This window comes from Petromyzon marinus, unplaced genomic scaffold, assembly GCF_048934315.1.
Source record: "Petromyzon marinus isolate PM22_M1 ecotype Great Lakes invasive population unplaced genomic scaffold, UKy_Petmar_22M1.pri1.0 PM_G_Scaffold_84, whole genome shotgun sequence".
In the NCBI taxonomy this organism is placed as follows: domain Eukaryota; kingdom Metazoa; phylum Chordata; class Hyperoartia; order Petromyzontiformes; family Petromyzontidae; genus Petromyzon; species Petromyzon marinus.
Window position 1 is genome coordinate 707,999 of NW_027423040.1, and position 15,505 is coordinate 723,503.

Genomic DNA, 15,505 nt, shown 5'->3' on the forward strand with positions numbered 1-15,505 from the left:
CCCACGCCACTGGGTGACGGGCCAAGTAGCTCGGGGAACGAGCGGCGAGGGTCGTCGAGCGTTCCGGCAAACTCGTAGCCACCTACCCGGCGGGTAACGGGGGCGGTTCCGTGTACACAACGCGTGTGCACATGGCATCGTGACGTGTACACAACGTGTGCACGTGGCATCATGACGTGTACACAACGTGTGCACGTGGCATCATGACGTGTACACGTGGCGTCGTGACGCGTACACGTGGCGTCGTGATGTGTACACGTGGCGTCGTGACGTGTGCACGTGGCGTCGTGACGTGTGCACGTGGCGTCGTGACGCGTACACAACGCTCACCACGGGAGCTGTGCACTTTGAAATGATCGTCTGACGTTGAAAACTAATTCACTTACAACTGATTTAAAGCTTTCGTGACTGCAGTAATTCATATTCTTAGCTCTTTCGGTAAAGTCACGTTGAAAGGAAACAATAAAATATTATTGTTTTATATATTTTATTATTTTATTGTTTTCCTTCAACGTGACTTTACTGAAAGAGCTAAGAATATAATATTACTTAGAACTGTTTTTGTCCTTCCCCCCCCCGCTCCCACATCTCCGACTAGCGCACGGTTGGCATCGTGCTCACGCGCACCTACGTGTACGCACCTGGCCGAGTCGGTGGGACGCCCTTCACCAAACACACACACTGCTGCATTCCGAGGTGGGTTGACCGCCGCTCCCCCCTCCCTCCCCGCGCTGTCACGCGCCACGCGGGGAGGAGCCGCGTGCCGCGGCGGTCTCCGCCAGCATGGCCTGCAGCAGGCCGATGTAGCGAACGGTCGCGCGCAGTGTCGCCGCCCGCGACGGCCGGAGGCGGTCCGGCGGCAGCAGGCGACGCAGGAGCAGGAACGCGCGGTTCAGGTTTCGCACCTGAGGGGACGGACACGCAGACGGACGGACGCGTCCGTGCCCGGGATGGACGCCGCTTGGCCCTTGAGCGACGGTGCTCGAGGGCCAAGCGGCGTCGAAGGCGATTGACGATCCGGTGAATCGCCGATTCGCTTCTGGTCGCTCGCTGGCGGTCAGTCGCCCTCCCTACCGCTCTTCTCTCGCCACCAGCACGGGATTTTTGTTCCCGTGAATTTAACTCGTTCCGCCACCCGTGGGCGAGGACTCGGTTCGACCAGACTTCAACCGTCTCGCGTCACCCCGTGCCGCGTTCCAACAACCGCACGGCAGGCCACGATAACGCGAAGTCATAGGAATAGGTTTTACCCTTTTAACTGGCACAAAAACTGACACCTTTATTCAAGGCATCATGTTTGCAATAACCACAACACAAGGAGTCAAAATGCAAACAAAAGAGACAACTCTGATAATAATATGCACTGTCCTTGAATTTGATTGGTCCACACCCGAGACGGCTTTTCTTAGAGCCTAGTCTCCACTGGTGTTGGACCAGATGACACACAGGACACAGACACAGAGAGACACACGCTGTACACACACAGACACAGCTATTTCAATTAGCCATTTCAATGCTAAATTATATGCGAATTCCTTTGTCAAGGCGCTTTGTGTTTTTCTTCTCACACAGCTTAAAGGTCGTGATCTAAGCGTGGCTTCTCTCACTCCAGCGCTGTCCTCCAGACAGTCTCGTCCCTTCACCTGATGAAGGCCGCTTGTGTTGTGGCCGAAACGTCGTGATTTTTTGTTATTTTATTTTCACCTACGTGATTTTACCCAATAGAACCAAAGAGTATATTTTATACTTTTTGCTTTGTTTACAGTCTGGAAGCTACCCACATGGCAAATTTAAAGTTGTTGCATGTCGGGAAGTATGCTAAACATTTCGAACAGACACACATAATCACAAATTTCCCTTTTATATATACAGACGAAGGGGTGGGTGACAGCACCACGCCCGGCCGCCTTTGTGTCCCCAGTGGCGATGTTCACACACCACAGCAATTACTCGTTTTAGGCTGAGTCGATCTAGGGGAGGCCCAGAAGCGGTTGAAATAATCGTCACCGGTGGTGGCAGTGAGCGGGAATTGAACTCGGGTTGCCGGGTTCGTAGCGCAGTGCGCTAACCACTACACTAATTCGTTACGCTTCCACATGCGTGGATCACGTGACAGCTCACTTGCCGTGCAAAAAAATGCATTATTGAGCTCCCCCCCCCCTCCTCCCCCCAGAAAAAACACAAAAGTGTATTTTAATAATTTTTGCGTGGTGTACAGTCTGGAAAGTACCCACATGGCAAATTTCAAGTTTGTTGCATGTCGGGAAGTACGCTAAACATTTTGAACAGACACACATAATCACAACTTTGCCTTTTACATATGTATGGAGATAATTTCGGCCAGGGCTGCCCTGTGTCAGCGACTCTGAAAAATCTGCTGACACCCGGCACACCACGTCCAGTGTGTACCTTTCGCTATCGCCGTGGCTACCGGGGCTGTGCTGCCCACTCCACTCCGCACCAGCGACCCGGAAAATATTCAGTGACAGATTAAGCCCTGATTATTATTCACACAATTACACATCCAGTGGAATTTGAACACGTGATTTCGTGCTTACGGGACAAGGTGTTTACTCGGTGGGCCATAGCTGCAGCTCCCCAATGCTGCATAAACCCATGGTTCTTGTTATAATTCCAGTTACAGTAATGCTAATTTATCAGGCACTGGCTGTATTTCCACTGAAATACACAAGGAGAATTCTCTGTTATTACGAATCTTATATCTGACATGTTTAAGTGGTGCTTTTCTGTTCGGTGAAATGTGTTGCTATTAAATGTGATGCGAGCAAAGAGACGTGTTTATTGATCGCTGATCGATCGATTGACTTCATGGCCGAGCGGTAGCACGTTGCAGATGTTTGTGGTACGAGTCCCACGACCGCCCCGGTTAACGCTGTGGGTGTATGAACTGTAAATATTGCGCACTGTCTGCTTCACAGTCGGATGCTAAAGATCTCGGAGATGTAATTTAAATAAGTAGTATGCCACGTGTGTCGGCACAACTCTGTAAATGCGACAACTACTGTGGGCTGTCCGTGAAGCGTAGCGCCTCCAGGGTGTAGCCTCGTGTGTACGCTGAGCTTGTTTCGCACCGTACGTAGCCAACCGTGCTCATCGGAGGCGCCTCGCGCTGCACGAATGGAGCGAACGCCAACGTGCACTTGCAAAACCCAAAAACTTTTCGATTGCCCTCGTTTTGTCCGTTGAAGACGATGCAAGTTGCGCCGCAGGACGATGGCCACGAGCACGAGAAGCCGTGCATCAGCGAGTCCCGCGCGGCGAAGCTGGTGGAGCGCCTCTACGGGGTGAGCGTGGCGGGGGTGAGCCCGCTGGCGAGCTACGTCGACCAGAACTACCACGTGCTGGCGCGCGACGGTCGCCAGTTCGTGCTCAAGGTCACCAACACGCGGGACAGCCAGCGGCCGCAGATGCTCGAGGTGCAGATGGCTATGATGAGGTTCCTGCGGGAGATGGGCTTCCCCATGCAGGAGGTGGTGGACAACGTCAGCGGGAAGATCATGTCGCTCGAGAGCATCGGTGAGCTGCGCCTGTGTGGGTCCCGGGAGCAGAGACATTGGAGAAGAGATGTACATAATACTAAATCTTGTTCTATTTGATGTGCTTGTCCATCTCTCTTTGTCTCCCCCTACATGCTAAGGCCTCGGCACAGAGACCCTATCTCTCTGTGCTCCGTACGTTGTGTCTCTCTTTGTGTCTGTGTGTGAACTCCCTCCACTTAGGTGTCTGTATATATATCTGCGGTTCTGTGTTTCCTCTCTCTCTCTTAAATTTAGCTCTTCTATGCCTGATGATTGCTTGCGTTGCAATCGAAACGTCGTATGCTATTATGTAATTTTATTATTTCTTATTTCTACGTAACTTTACCGAAAAAACCAAAGAGTAATTCCTGCAGTCACGAAAGCGACAAATCAAGTTTAATAGATGTACAGTGCAGTACAATTGATTTTGCTGCAACTGAACTCTGGCCCCCACAACATAGCACCACGCAGCAGCCTGTGATGCCTGTTTAATGCACGATTGTCACCCATAGAAGCCCTAATCCAGGCTCAACCTGCTAAGCTTTCAGATCTTATGATAGGGCACATTCCAGGTGATTTAGTCATAGGCTGATAGTAATCATACGAACACAGCATTGGTTTATACTTGCAAAGACAACGATCAATATCCGAGCATGAGGCGGTGGTATTATACTGGGTCGCACTCCACTGACGATAAGTGATGTAAAAGGATCATACTTTTTAGTTTTTGTGAGGTTGGTGGATGTAACGCACTGCTTGTTGGTACTGGCCCAAGGTCCACATTGTGATATTTTGTAAATTCTTCATGTATATAAAAAAACAATGTTTGGTGCGTGGGATGAAACTGGAATGACTGCTCACAGCAAAGCCACACGGACGAGACGATAACATCTGTGGTGAGAGATCAGAAGCACACTTGCTGTTTTCTCATCTACTGACCTGCAGGTTGGTAGATATAATGTTCGTACAGTTCACCGACGCCGCCATTCGCCAACTGCACAGTGTGTTCTACCTCCCCACACCTCCGATGAGCACGGTTGGCTACGTACGTATGGTGCGAAAGAATTTCAACATACTTACGAAACCTAAATCGTAATTTTGGTTTTTGCTTATCTTCCCACGAGACCCTGAGAAGCAAACGTCAAACTCTTTGCATCGAGTTCCGGATTGGCTGACAAGGGGAACACGTCAAACCAAAACCATGTATTACATGAACAAGCATAGACGGGAAAGATATGTCACAAGCGATATATTGTAGAGATATGAGAGAGATTTATTCATGATAAAGGTTTTTGGGTGAGATCGCGTTATTTATAAATGTGTCATAACCCTCCACCACCCGACACAGCCAAACAGTAAAAAAATGTGTCACATTGACAACAGACAAAATAGTTCACTACTTTAGCCCACCGGTGTGATGAAGAGTGAATCCACAACATTTACAATATTTGAATACGACGTTTCGCTGGTAATTACATCCAGCATCATCGGGCAATTCGCCAGAATGGTGAAGCCCTCACTTGCTCCCGGTCTTAAATAGAGCAGCAGGGTGATGTCATCATTTAACTCATTCAGAGAGAGATTTAATCAGAAATATGATATTTATATGGAAGAGATAGGAGAAAGATCTATCCGCAAGAGGAGAGATTTAGAGAAATGCAAACATGTCGATACAGAGCTTATCTCTCCCCCACACCCACTCCGACCTCCTGCATCGCATCACTTCTATTAATATTATTATTGTAATCATCATCGTTACACTTGTTTTCACAGCAGAGCCTCACTGAGTATCGGGAGGGTCTTGTCAAACTTTTCAGTTGGGGGGCGGGCGTGGGGGCGACGGTTGTCGTGTGTAATTTCAAGTGAGTATTGCTGACTGAGACATGTACTTAATTAGTTCTTGTAAGGCGTGGCGGGATAGTTGTCCTGTAGACCAGAATGAATTAATTTTGGTGGTTCGGGCTTGGCCCACAGGCTGTAGTTGGGACAACACTGGGCTGCTAAACATTTGTAAAGCAAAGTGCTTCATAGCTCATCGGATTCCTCCAGTAAAAGTACATATTCTGATTATAATGCCTGGGCTAGCAGCGCTCCTTTAAACCCAGGCTCGGGGTTCATCGCGTGAGCTGACATCACCGCCCAACGCCGTGTTTGGAATGCGAAGATCACGGAAAGCCGCTGACCCTTATATTTACGTGATGGAACGAGCGATAAAAGTCGCCTCCTGATGCAGATGGGCCCCCATTCACCCTGCTCCTAAGTAATTTGCTCAAGCTGAACCCAGGGAATTCAGCTAGACTCGTGTGCTGACGTATCCATTCTGGCCCGAACCTGGGCGAATTGCCCCCGGTTCCGGTCAGCGTGCGCTAAGGCACGAGGGTTGCGTGCCACGTTGCAACTTTGGCGCCTTACGCATGGGTGTGGCGAGGTATTATTCCTCTCAAATGCTTTATTTAGCTATAGCGGTTTAGACAACAAGGCCATATAGGAATGCGAATTTCGGAATGCGTTCGTGTTATTAATTTCTGCGTTAATAGTACCGTGAAAGAAAGTCATGAGAAAAAAATCACTCCAATTTACTATTTTTGGGGGGGGGGGGGGGAACAGAAATACTCGATTCAAGTTGCTTGAGAGATTGGCGTTTTAAAGACTACACGAATTTTATGTGCGTTATATATCGGACTTGGCACGTTCATTATTGTTATTAACCATTTAATGCTGAGCAGCAAATTGTCACTTAATTTCCTAAAAAAAGAATAGTAGCCTTGGCTATCAGTTGAGCAATTCATAAGAGACCCTGTGTAGTATAGCACGTGGGTAATGAACACAGGGCGCAAAGTGGTGAGTTGACACTTTGGCCAGACCTTGGAGGTTCCGATATCAGTTTCCGAACAGCTTTTTATGTTCCAGCAAAAGGAAGTGACGGTGAGATTTCACTAACCGTGGTGACCTCTTGACCTCGGTGGCGACTCCTGCTGTGAATTCTCAGACTGCGGCGAAGGAGAGAAGGAGTTCAACGTGCGGCTGCTCACGTACCTGCCCGGCGTGCCGCTGTCCAGGGTGCTGGCGGATGGCAGCCTGTACTACCAGGTGGGCAAGCTGGCAGCGAGCATCCACCAAGCCCTGCAGCAGGTACGAGCGCACGAGGGCCTCTTGACAGGTGACGTGAGACTGCAGGGATTCATATTCTTGTTGCTTTCGGTAAAGTCACCACGTAGAAGGGAAACAATAAAATAATAAAAAATATAAAACAATAAAATTCTCACGACGTTTCGACTGCAACACAAGCAATCGTCATCAGGTGTGATAACCACAACAAGGAATTTTGAAAAAAAATATATTGCTGTGGTTTTCACACCTGATGATGATTGCTTGTGTTGCAGTCGAAACGTCGTGAAAATTCTATTGTTTTATATTTTTATTATTTTATTGTTTCCCTTCTACGTGACTTTACCAAAAGAAACAAGAATATGAGAATATTCGCCAAAGTAAAAAGCCAAAAAAGAAATCTCGCAAATTACTTCATTGGGAAATGCGGAGCGATAGTTTCCCCAACTCCTTACTGCGACAATCTTAAAAAAAAAAACTCTTGAGTCTCGGCGAGCCTTTTCTCTCGGTAAGCAAGTGTAATGTGACGTAACGAGCCCACTCGCTCGGAACGTACGCAGCTGTTCATAATTAGCAACGTGAGAGTCCTTCCAAGTGATCGAATGGCTGGTTTTCAAGCGGCGTATTTTTGGTTTAACATGTAGGCTTTCGCGACCAATATTATTCATAATAAAGGTTTTTGGGTTAGATCGCGTTTATTTATAAATGTGTCGTAACCCTCCACCACCCGACACGGCCAATCAGCAAAAAAAGTGTCACGTTGACAAAAAGACAAATAATTCACTACTTTAGCCCACTGGTGTGTTGAAGAGTGAATCCACATTTACAGTTTGAGTACGACGTTTCACTGGTAATTACATCCAGCATCATCGGGCAGTTCGCCAGAATGGTAAAGCCCTCGCTTGCTCCCGGTTTTATATAGAGCAGCAGGGTGACATCATCACTTAACTCATATCAGGTTCAGTGATTAGAGGCGGAGGGGGGGGGTATTGTAATTATATAATCGATTAGTAATCAGTCATTGGTTATGATTAGTAATGAGTTGTAGATTATTAATTCTTTAAATCAAAATGTAATGTGTATTATTTAATAATATGCTTCCAGGCTGCACTAAGCCTGTAGCTGCCAGAGCGATTAAAGTTATTCTTGTTCCTCTCAATTTCAATGGATTCTCTAATTAGTCTTTGCCAGTAATAATTAGTTTTACACACCACTGCAACATTGTCAAAATCAATTGAGTGTCCTTGTTGACAAGCATGTTCTGCCACTGCCGACAGTTGTGTTTGAGATAATTTAATATTTCTCTGATGTTCTTTTAGTCTTACGCTGATGTTACGTCCCGTCTGTCCAATGTAGCAGCTGCCACATAAACAATTAATCCGATATACACCTTCTGTTGATAATTTAGGTAATGCGTCTTTAGTCCCAGATACTAGTTTTTTTATTTTGTGTACTGTACCAAATCTTACTGTAATGTTTTGCTTTTGCAAAACACGGGCTAATTTGTCAGTTACTCCTGAGATATATGGAATTTTTATTGTTTTAACAATCTGGTCGCTTTCAGCAGTATTGCTTTGCGATCGTGATTTGGCATTCAGTGCTCTGTTAATTTGAGCATTATTGTAGCCATTCTGTCGTAGTGCGTCTTTAACATGTTTAATCTCTCTCACTAGACTCTCACCATCTGACACTGTTTTAGCCCGATGTATAAAATAACACAGCGTTTACATAAATCAAATGCACACTGATGCCTATCTGAATGCAGAATCACATCATCATCCAGCTCAGATAAGATGCTTATACATCGGGCTAAAACAGTGTCAGATGGTGAGAGTCTAGTGAGAGAGATTAAACACGTTAAAGACGCACTAAGACAGAATGGCTACAATAATGCTCAAATTAACAGAGCACTAAATGCTAAATCACGATCGCAAAGCAATACTGCTGAAAGCGACCAGATTGTTAAAACAATAAAAATTCCATATATCTCAGGAGTAACTGACAAATTAGCCCGTGTTTTGCAAAAGCAAAACATTACAGTAAGATTTGGTACAGTACACAAAATTCAAAAACTAGTATCTTGCACTAAAGACGCATTACCTAACTATCAACAGAAGGTGTATATCGGATTAATTGTTTATGTGGCAGCTGCTACATTGGGCAGACGGGACGTAACATCAGCGTAAGACTAAAAGAACATCAGAGAAATATTAAATTATCTCAAACAACTGTCGGCAGTGGCAGAACATGCTTGTCAACAAGGACACTCAATTGATTTTGACAATGTTGCAGTGGTGTGTAAAACTAATTATTACTGGCAAAGACTAATTAGAGAATCCATTGAAATTGAGAGGAACAAGAATAACTTTAATCGCTCTGACAGCTACAGGCTTAGTGCGGCCTGGAAGCGTATTATTAAATAATACACATTACATTTTGATTTAAAGAATTACTAATCTACAACTCATTACTAATCATAACCAATGACTGATTACTAATCGATTATATAATTACAATACCCCCTCCCCTCCGCCTCTAATCACTGCACCTGATATGAGTTAAGTTATGACGTCACCCTGCTGCTCTATATAAAACCGGGAGCAAGCGAGGGCTTTACCATTCTGGCGAATTGCCCGATGATGCTGGATGTATTTACCAGCGAAACGTCGTACTCAAACTGTAAATGTGGATTCACTCTTCAACACACCGGTGGGCTAAAGTAGTGAATTATTTGTCTTTTTGTCAACGTGACACTTTTTTTTGCTGATTGGCCGTGTCGGGTGGTGGAGGGTTACGACACATTTATAAATAAACGCGATCTAACCCAAAAACCTTTATTATGAACAACGTATTTTTGTTGTTTCCACCCCCAAATTTTATTCCAAGCGTCGGGCTGGAGCGGTGGCGCAGTTGTGCGCACACTGCGCTACGAACCCGGCCACCTGAGTTTTATTTCCGGCCACGGCTAACATTCGTGGCAAGTGATATCTGAACCAGTCCTGCCCCCCCCCCCCACCCCCCCTTGTCCTCTATCCTTCACCAACCTACACTGACCAGTTTGGCGAAGTATGGTCAAACACCCTACATGACCAACGCTGAATACGGCAGTGCCTTGATAAGGGCTGTATGAGTTGTGCTAATTGGTGCCATGTCATGAGATGGAAAAAAACATCTCATTCTGTGCATCACCTCTGGTTAGAGAATGGCCCACAGAAGGTGATCTCACAAAACTACTTCTCAGATCCATTCAAGTGTCCTGTTATTCACAAATACCAATCAAACATTTGCCAGCCGCACGCAGGACTTGGGCAGCCCCACCCTCAGCTGCATAATAAGTCTATATTTTTAGCTTTCGTGACTGCAAGGATTCATACTCTTTAGTTTTTTCGGTAAAGTCACGTAGGTAAAACTATAAAATGATAGAATGAAAAAAAATGTAGTTGTTTTTTCATTTATTCTTTTATTTTATAGTTTTACCTACGTGACTTTACCGAAAAAAACCGAAGAGAAAATAATAAGTCAAGGAGAACATCTTTTCTGAAACGAAGACTATCCTTTGCTAGCTTGACGTTTTGCTGCCTTTAACTTACATGTGTACTCAACTGGCCAATGCGATGTTAATCTCGTATTGCATTTTTTGTCATCTTACCACCTTCGTTTTTAAACATCTGCATAGTTTGAGCACCCGTTCCTGCACTCCCTGCAACGAGACGATTTCATCTGGAACCTGTCAAACACCCACCTGCTCGAGCCCTACCTCTTCACTCTGGACGGCGACCCCAACCAGGGTCTGGTCAGGGAGGTCATCGCCAAGTTCCGCGAGGAGATCCAACCCAACCTGCACAAGTTTACCAGATGTACGCTCGCCTCGCAGCTTCACCCGGGACGTAGCTCCATGCCTCAGGGGGCGAGGGGCGCTTCAGGCCACCGACGAGGCCTTGAAGCCACGACGGGTGCCGCGTACGTGTGTACGTTGAACTTCTTTTGCACCGTACGTAGCCAACCGTGCTAATCGGAGGTGCGGGGAAAGGACAACAAACTAAACACAAAAAATAAGTTCAAAAATAAATTAGTGTTCAATCTAGGTTTAAAAGTACATAGCTCCAGTGCCTTCCTAATATCGGAAAGAAGAGCTTTTCAGACGGCCGCAGAAGTGCATCTGAAAGCGCGCGATGCGGTGACCGTCTTTGTTTGTTCGATGGTTAGCCAAAAGCCGCTGCGAGGATCACCCGAATTCGCGTGATGGTTTATGCTACTTGACGAGATCAGCAAGGTATTGTGATTCATTTGTGGCAAGCATTTTCTTTGCAATGTGCTTCACGTGATTACTTTTACCCAGCATACACAGATGCATTACAAGGCATGCATGTAATGGGGGACACTCGCACAGACACTGATCACAGGTGAAATCAAATGACAGGGTTATTACATTCAGACGCTACTGTATATAAATCATAATTGTAATTTCTACCAAATCATTTTTCAATGGATGCTAAATTGTGTTCAACAGTTTTTGTTACACATATACTCATAATAATAATGTACAGCCCTTTGTCAATGCACTATCTGGACGAAGGCATTCCCAGGCTGTGTAGGGTCATGGGGGTTGTTTTGCCACCTTCACCATGCTGGTCGGTGAGGAGGTAGGTAGGATCCCAGGACTGGTTCAGATATCAGTGATGTTCTCCATGGCCGGGAATCAAGGGCTCGTGATGTGGTGTGCAAACCACTACACACCGCTCCCTATCTCGCCCCCGTGCAGGGTTGTACGACGCTGGTGGGTTATTGTAATACTGTGCCTTTGAAGGCAGGAGAAGTCGGTGATTCACTGAGACTCTGCGGGGGCCGTTCTTAGACCCGCACACGCGGCATGCGCAACACCAATCGTGCGGCCGGAATAAAAACGGCACGGGCACGAACGATGACGACGGCGACGAGGGGAGGACGGTCAACAATAAAAGACAACGGACGAAATCAAATTCGACGTTTCCCCCTCGCCGCAGGCATAATCCACGGTGACTTCAATGACGACAACATCCTGGTGCAGGAGGTGGCCGCGGGAAGCGAGCAGCAGCAGCAGCAGGGGCCCAAGTCGGCGGAGGGAGCGCCGCGGCACCGCGTCTCCGGCATTGTGGACCTCAACTCGATGATGTTCGGCTACCACGTGTACGACCTGGCCATGGCCATCATGTACATGATGGTGGAGAGCGGAGAGGCGATGGAGGCCGGGGGTCACGTCCTGGCCGGCTACGAGAGCGTGCAGGCCCTCACCGAGGACGAGAGGAGGGCCGTTTACTTCCTGGTGGCGTGCAGGTGAGAGCGGAGGTGGGGAGGGGGGCCGGGGCAGGTCGGGTCGGGTCTGCCCGGATCGCCGTTTGCCGCATCGGGAAACGTTGGCTTCAAAAACCTGTGGCGGTTGCGTAACGAGAATTAATCTAGGTCTGGCGAGAATCCGATAAACTCGATGATTGTGCGGCAAAAAAGTGCTTTATTATTTATTTAAAGCTCTTCATCAGACCAATGATGAAGGTCTTGCCAATGCCATGTCGATCGTCGCGGTGGTTGACCATACTTCACCATGCTGGTTAATGTGTATTGGTGAACGGGGGGGATCAGTAACAGTTAAGACATAATAATGCTGATTACCATGATGTTGCTAACAGCACTTCTACGGATGCTGCTGATGACGGTGATGATGATTATAGAAAAGACACTCATAGCGATGTTGTTTACGATCATGTTGCTGATCACGCTGCTGCTACTGCTGCTGGAGACGAGGAAGATGAAGACGGCGACTTTCCTTCTGCTGGCACTTCTGCTGCTGACCACGAGACTTGATCCAACTATGGCTGCAATTCCTGAACGCTAAAATCCCAGCCGATCAACAAGTCGGCAGCAAAAACCCTCTTGAATAACAAACGATATTAACCGTCACGACAGCAACGGCGACAACAACAACATGGTCTACTTTTCCCCGCAGGTTCTGCCAGTCGCTGGTCATGGCCCGCTACACGATCCTGCGATACCCGCAGAACGCCGACTACCTGCTGATAACGGCGCGCACCGGCTGGGTGAAGCTACGCGAGCTCTGGACCAGGGGCCTGGAGGACATGCAGAGGCTGTGGTCCGATGTTGCGGCACGGTACAGAAACTAGAACCGCGGTGGAGATCGAGACGGACGGCGAGGAGAGAGAAGGGGGAGTTTGGGGTGGGGGGGGGCCCACCGTGAGACACGTCCTCCCACTCGCCCCACCGGTACCTCCCGAGGCTTCGCAAGGAACCGGTTTCAACTTGAACGTGGCGCTGTTGGTTTTGGACACGTGCGATCTTTGAATACGGAATCTGAAAAATGTGAATTGCTCATGCAGGCACTTAATGCATAGGGGAGGTTTTTCGTGGCTTCAGGTTAGGAACGTATTGTTGCTGCATCCAGCGCTGTTGACAAAACGGCGTTCACATGCGCATCCGTGGGTGATAATAATAATACTGTCAGAATATTTTTTTCCCGTTCATTTACTCAGGAAATCCTGACTGTTTCTGAGATTTTGTATTCATGAAGTTCCAGCGTTCAGATGTTCGACCAATTCCTTTGTAGCTTGTTTGGCTCGTGAGAGGAAACCGGAGTAACTCGGAGATTACCTGTGCATACGAAAGGTGGTGGGGGGGGGGGTAACACTCGACAACTGCATAGATGTTTTATATTTTTATTATTTTATTGTTTCCCTGCTACGTGACTTTACCGAAAGAACCAAGAATATAAAAAGCGTCACCGTACACCGACATCTGTTGGCCAACTTGCAGCGCAAGGCCTAAAACGTCTGCTTTTCCCAGACAGTCTTCAAATTAAGCACTAAACCCAGGCTCTTCCCCGGTTGAGCTTCAAAGATCTGACGAGATTTGGTGCATTCTGGGTTAATTTTGTTATTTTGTGAGTTGCAGTTGCATTCAGATATTTTTTAAATCTAAACTACAGTTGACCTTAGAACCCTCAGACATGGGCGTGGGGAGTCCTGGCCTCGTGAAAGATCAGTCGACTTTCTTCCGTTGCCATGACCTTCCACTCGGCGGACTTTGGGAACGGTAGTGTGGTGGGGGTGGTGGGTGTTTGATGATTTTGCTGTAAAGGTTTCCTCTACAAAAGTGGGACACTCCTGGGTTTTGCCACCAAGTACTAAGTCATGTTTTGCAGAGGGGTCAAATACTTATTTCCCTCATTAAAATGCAAATCAATTTATAACATTTTTGACATGCGTTTTTCTGGATTTTTGTTGTTGTTATTCTGTCTCTCACTGTTCAAATAAACCTACCATGAAAATTATAGACTGATCATTTCTTTGTCAGTGGGCAAACGTACAAAATCAGCAGGGGATCAAATACTTTTTTCCCTCACTGTAAGTCCGATTACAGGGAATGACTATAACATGAATTGGAAGTGATATCTGGACCTTTTCAAACAAACCGCATTGACCAGTGTGGTGCAGTATGGTCAAGCAACCCATATAATATGGGGAAAGGCATCATCCAGCAGTGGATTGATCTGAGGCTGTGAAAATTGGCTAAGCCTCGAACGCAGATGCACCACGTATACACTGCCGCCTCCTGTCTTATGCCATTGCCGACGAGAATGTTGCGTTCTCATACTAAATTAAAACTATTTTTTATTTTACCAGGGCCCACTGAGCTATAAAGCTCTTTTTTTTTCGAAGCGACCTGGCCACAAATGATAGCTCAACGAAGTGGCTTATCGTGTGAAAATTTCTAGCAGCCAAATACTCCAAACGCATGCTTCTGAATTGGGAGGGAAAAACCGGAGGACTCGGAGAAAAAGCCACACGATCAAGGGGAGAACATCCAAATATACAGCAGCAGGCGTCAGTCGAGATCGAACCAACGACCTCCTGTATACCAGGCGAGGTAGTTAACATCTGGCCACTGTGCTTGCAGCCCATCTTACCCGAGTGAATGTGAGCTTGCATTCTGTGCTCTGGAACACCCGAAAGTACACCGCCAGTTTTTCAGGTCGCCCTATCCGATGAGAGCGATCAAACACGAAGTGCGATTCTCAGAGACAGCAATAATATAATCCCATTCCTCTAGAATTACTGTCAGCTGTGCTCCTATGATAGGAAAGGTTATGCCACTCTTCAGAGGTATGGGGTGCTCTCCTTTCCTTCTCACCTCATCTATGCCAACCGTGTCACGATGTATTTATTTCAATTGTGCCTCTCGTTCGCCAGTCTGATTCTTCAGCTTGTGTACGTCTTGTATCGAGTAGGTGGTGTGGCCAACACCACGCCAAAGGGGCCGTCCATAAATGACGTCACGCACCTGGGGGGGGGGTCAGACATTTGTGACGATGCGTGACGAGGGGGGGGGGGTGAGAAATGTGACGTCACATCAAAATGCGCAACTTTAAATGAATATAGACAACACGCTCCACTTAATTAAATAGACTTGTTAATAAATGTTTTCTCCTACAACATCAGAGTGCAGCGGCACAATAAATACGCACTACAATGACAATAGTTTAAAGCGATTTGAAGCATGTTTTATCTTTCGATTTAAAGCTTTCGTGACTGCAATGATTCATCTTCTTTGGTTCTTTCGGTAAAGTCACGTAGAATGAGAATAAAATAATAAATTGATAAAATAAAATAACACAATAATATTCTCACGACGTTTCGGCCACAACACAAGCGGCCTTCATCAGGTGAAGGGACGAGACTGTCTGGTAGGACAGCGCTGGAGTGCTGTCCTACCAGACCAAAGAAGATGTTTTATCTCTTTTTTTTGGGGGGGGGTCAGACATTTGTGACAATGACGAGGGGGGGGAGTCAAAAATCGTCCAAAATCGCGTG

General features: G+C 46.8%; 1 protein-coding gene across 1 annotated transcript in view; it reads left to right on the forward strand.

Annotated features, from left to right (window-relative positions):
• Window positions 1–14,313, forward strand: part of LOC142921692 (hydroxylysine kinase-like) — a 17,329-nt gene extending 3,016 nt beyond the window's left edge. Inside the window, exons 2-7 of the mRNA XM_076063000.1 lie at window positions 599–696; window positions 3,210–3,537; window positions 6,529–6,671; window positions 10,324–10,504; window positions 11,651–11,960; window positions 12,628–14,313. Of these exons, the coding sequence (XP_075919115.1) occupies window positions 599–696; window positions 3,210–3,537; window positions 6,529–6,671; window positions 10,324–10,504; window positions 11,651–11,960; window positions 12,628–12,802 (1,235 nt within the window). The 3' untranslated portion in view covers window positions 12,803–14,313. The remainder of the gene's footprint in view (window positions 1–598; window positions 697–3,209; window positions 3,538–6,528; window positions 6,672–10,323; window positions 10,505–11,650; window positions 11,961–12,627) is intronic.
• Window positions 14,314–15,505: the final 1,192 nt, after the last annotated feature.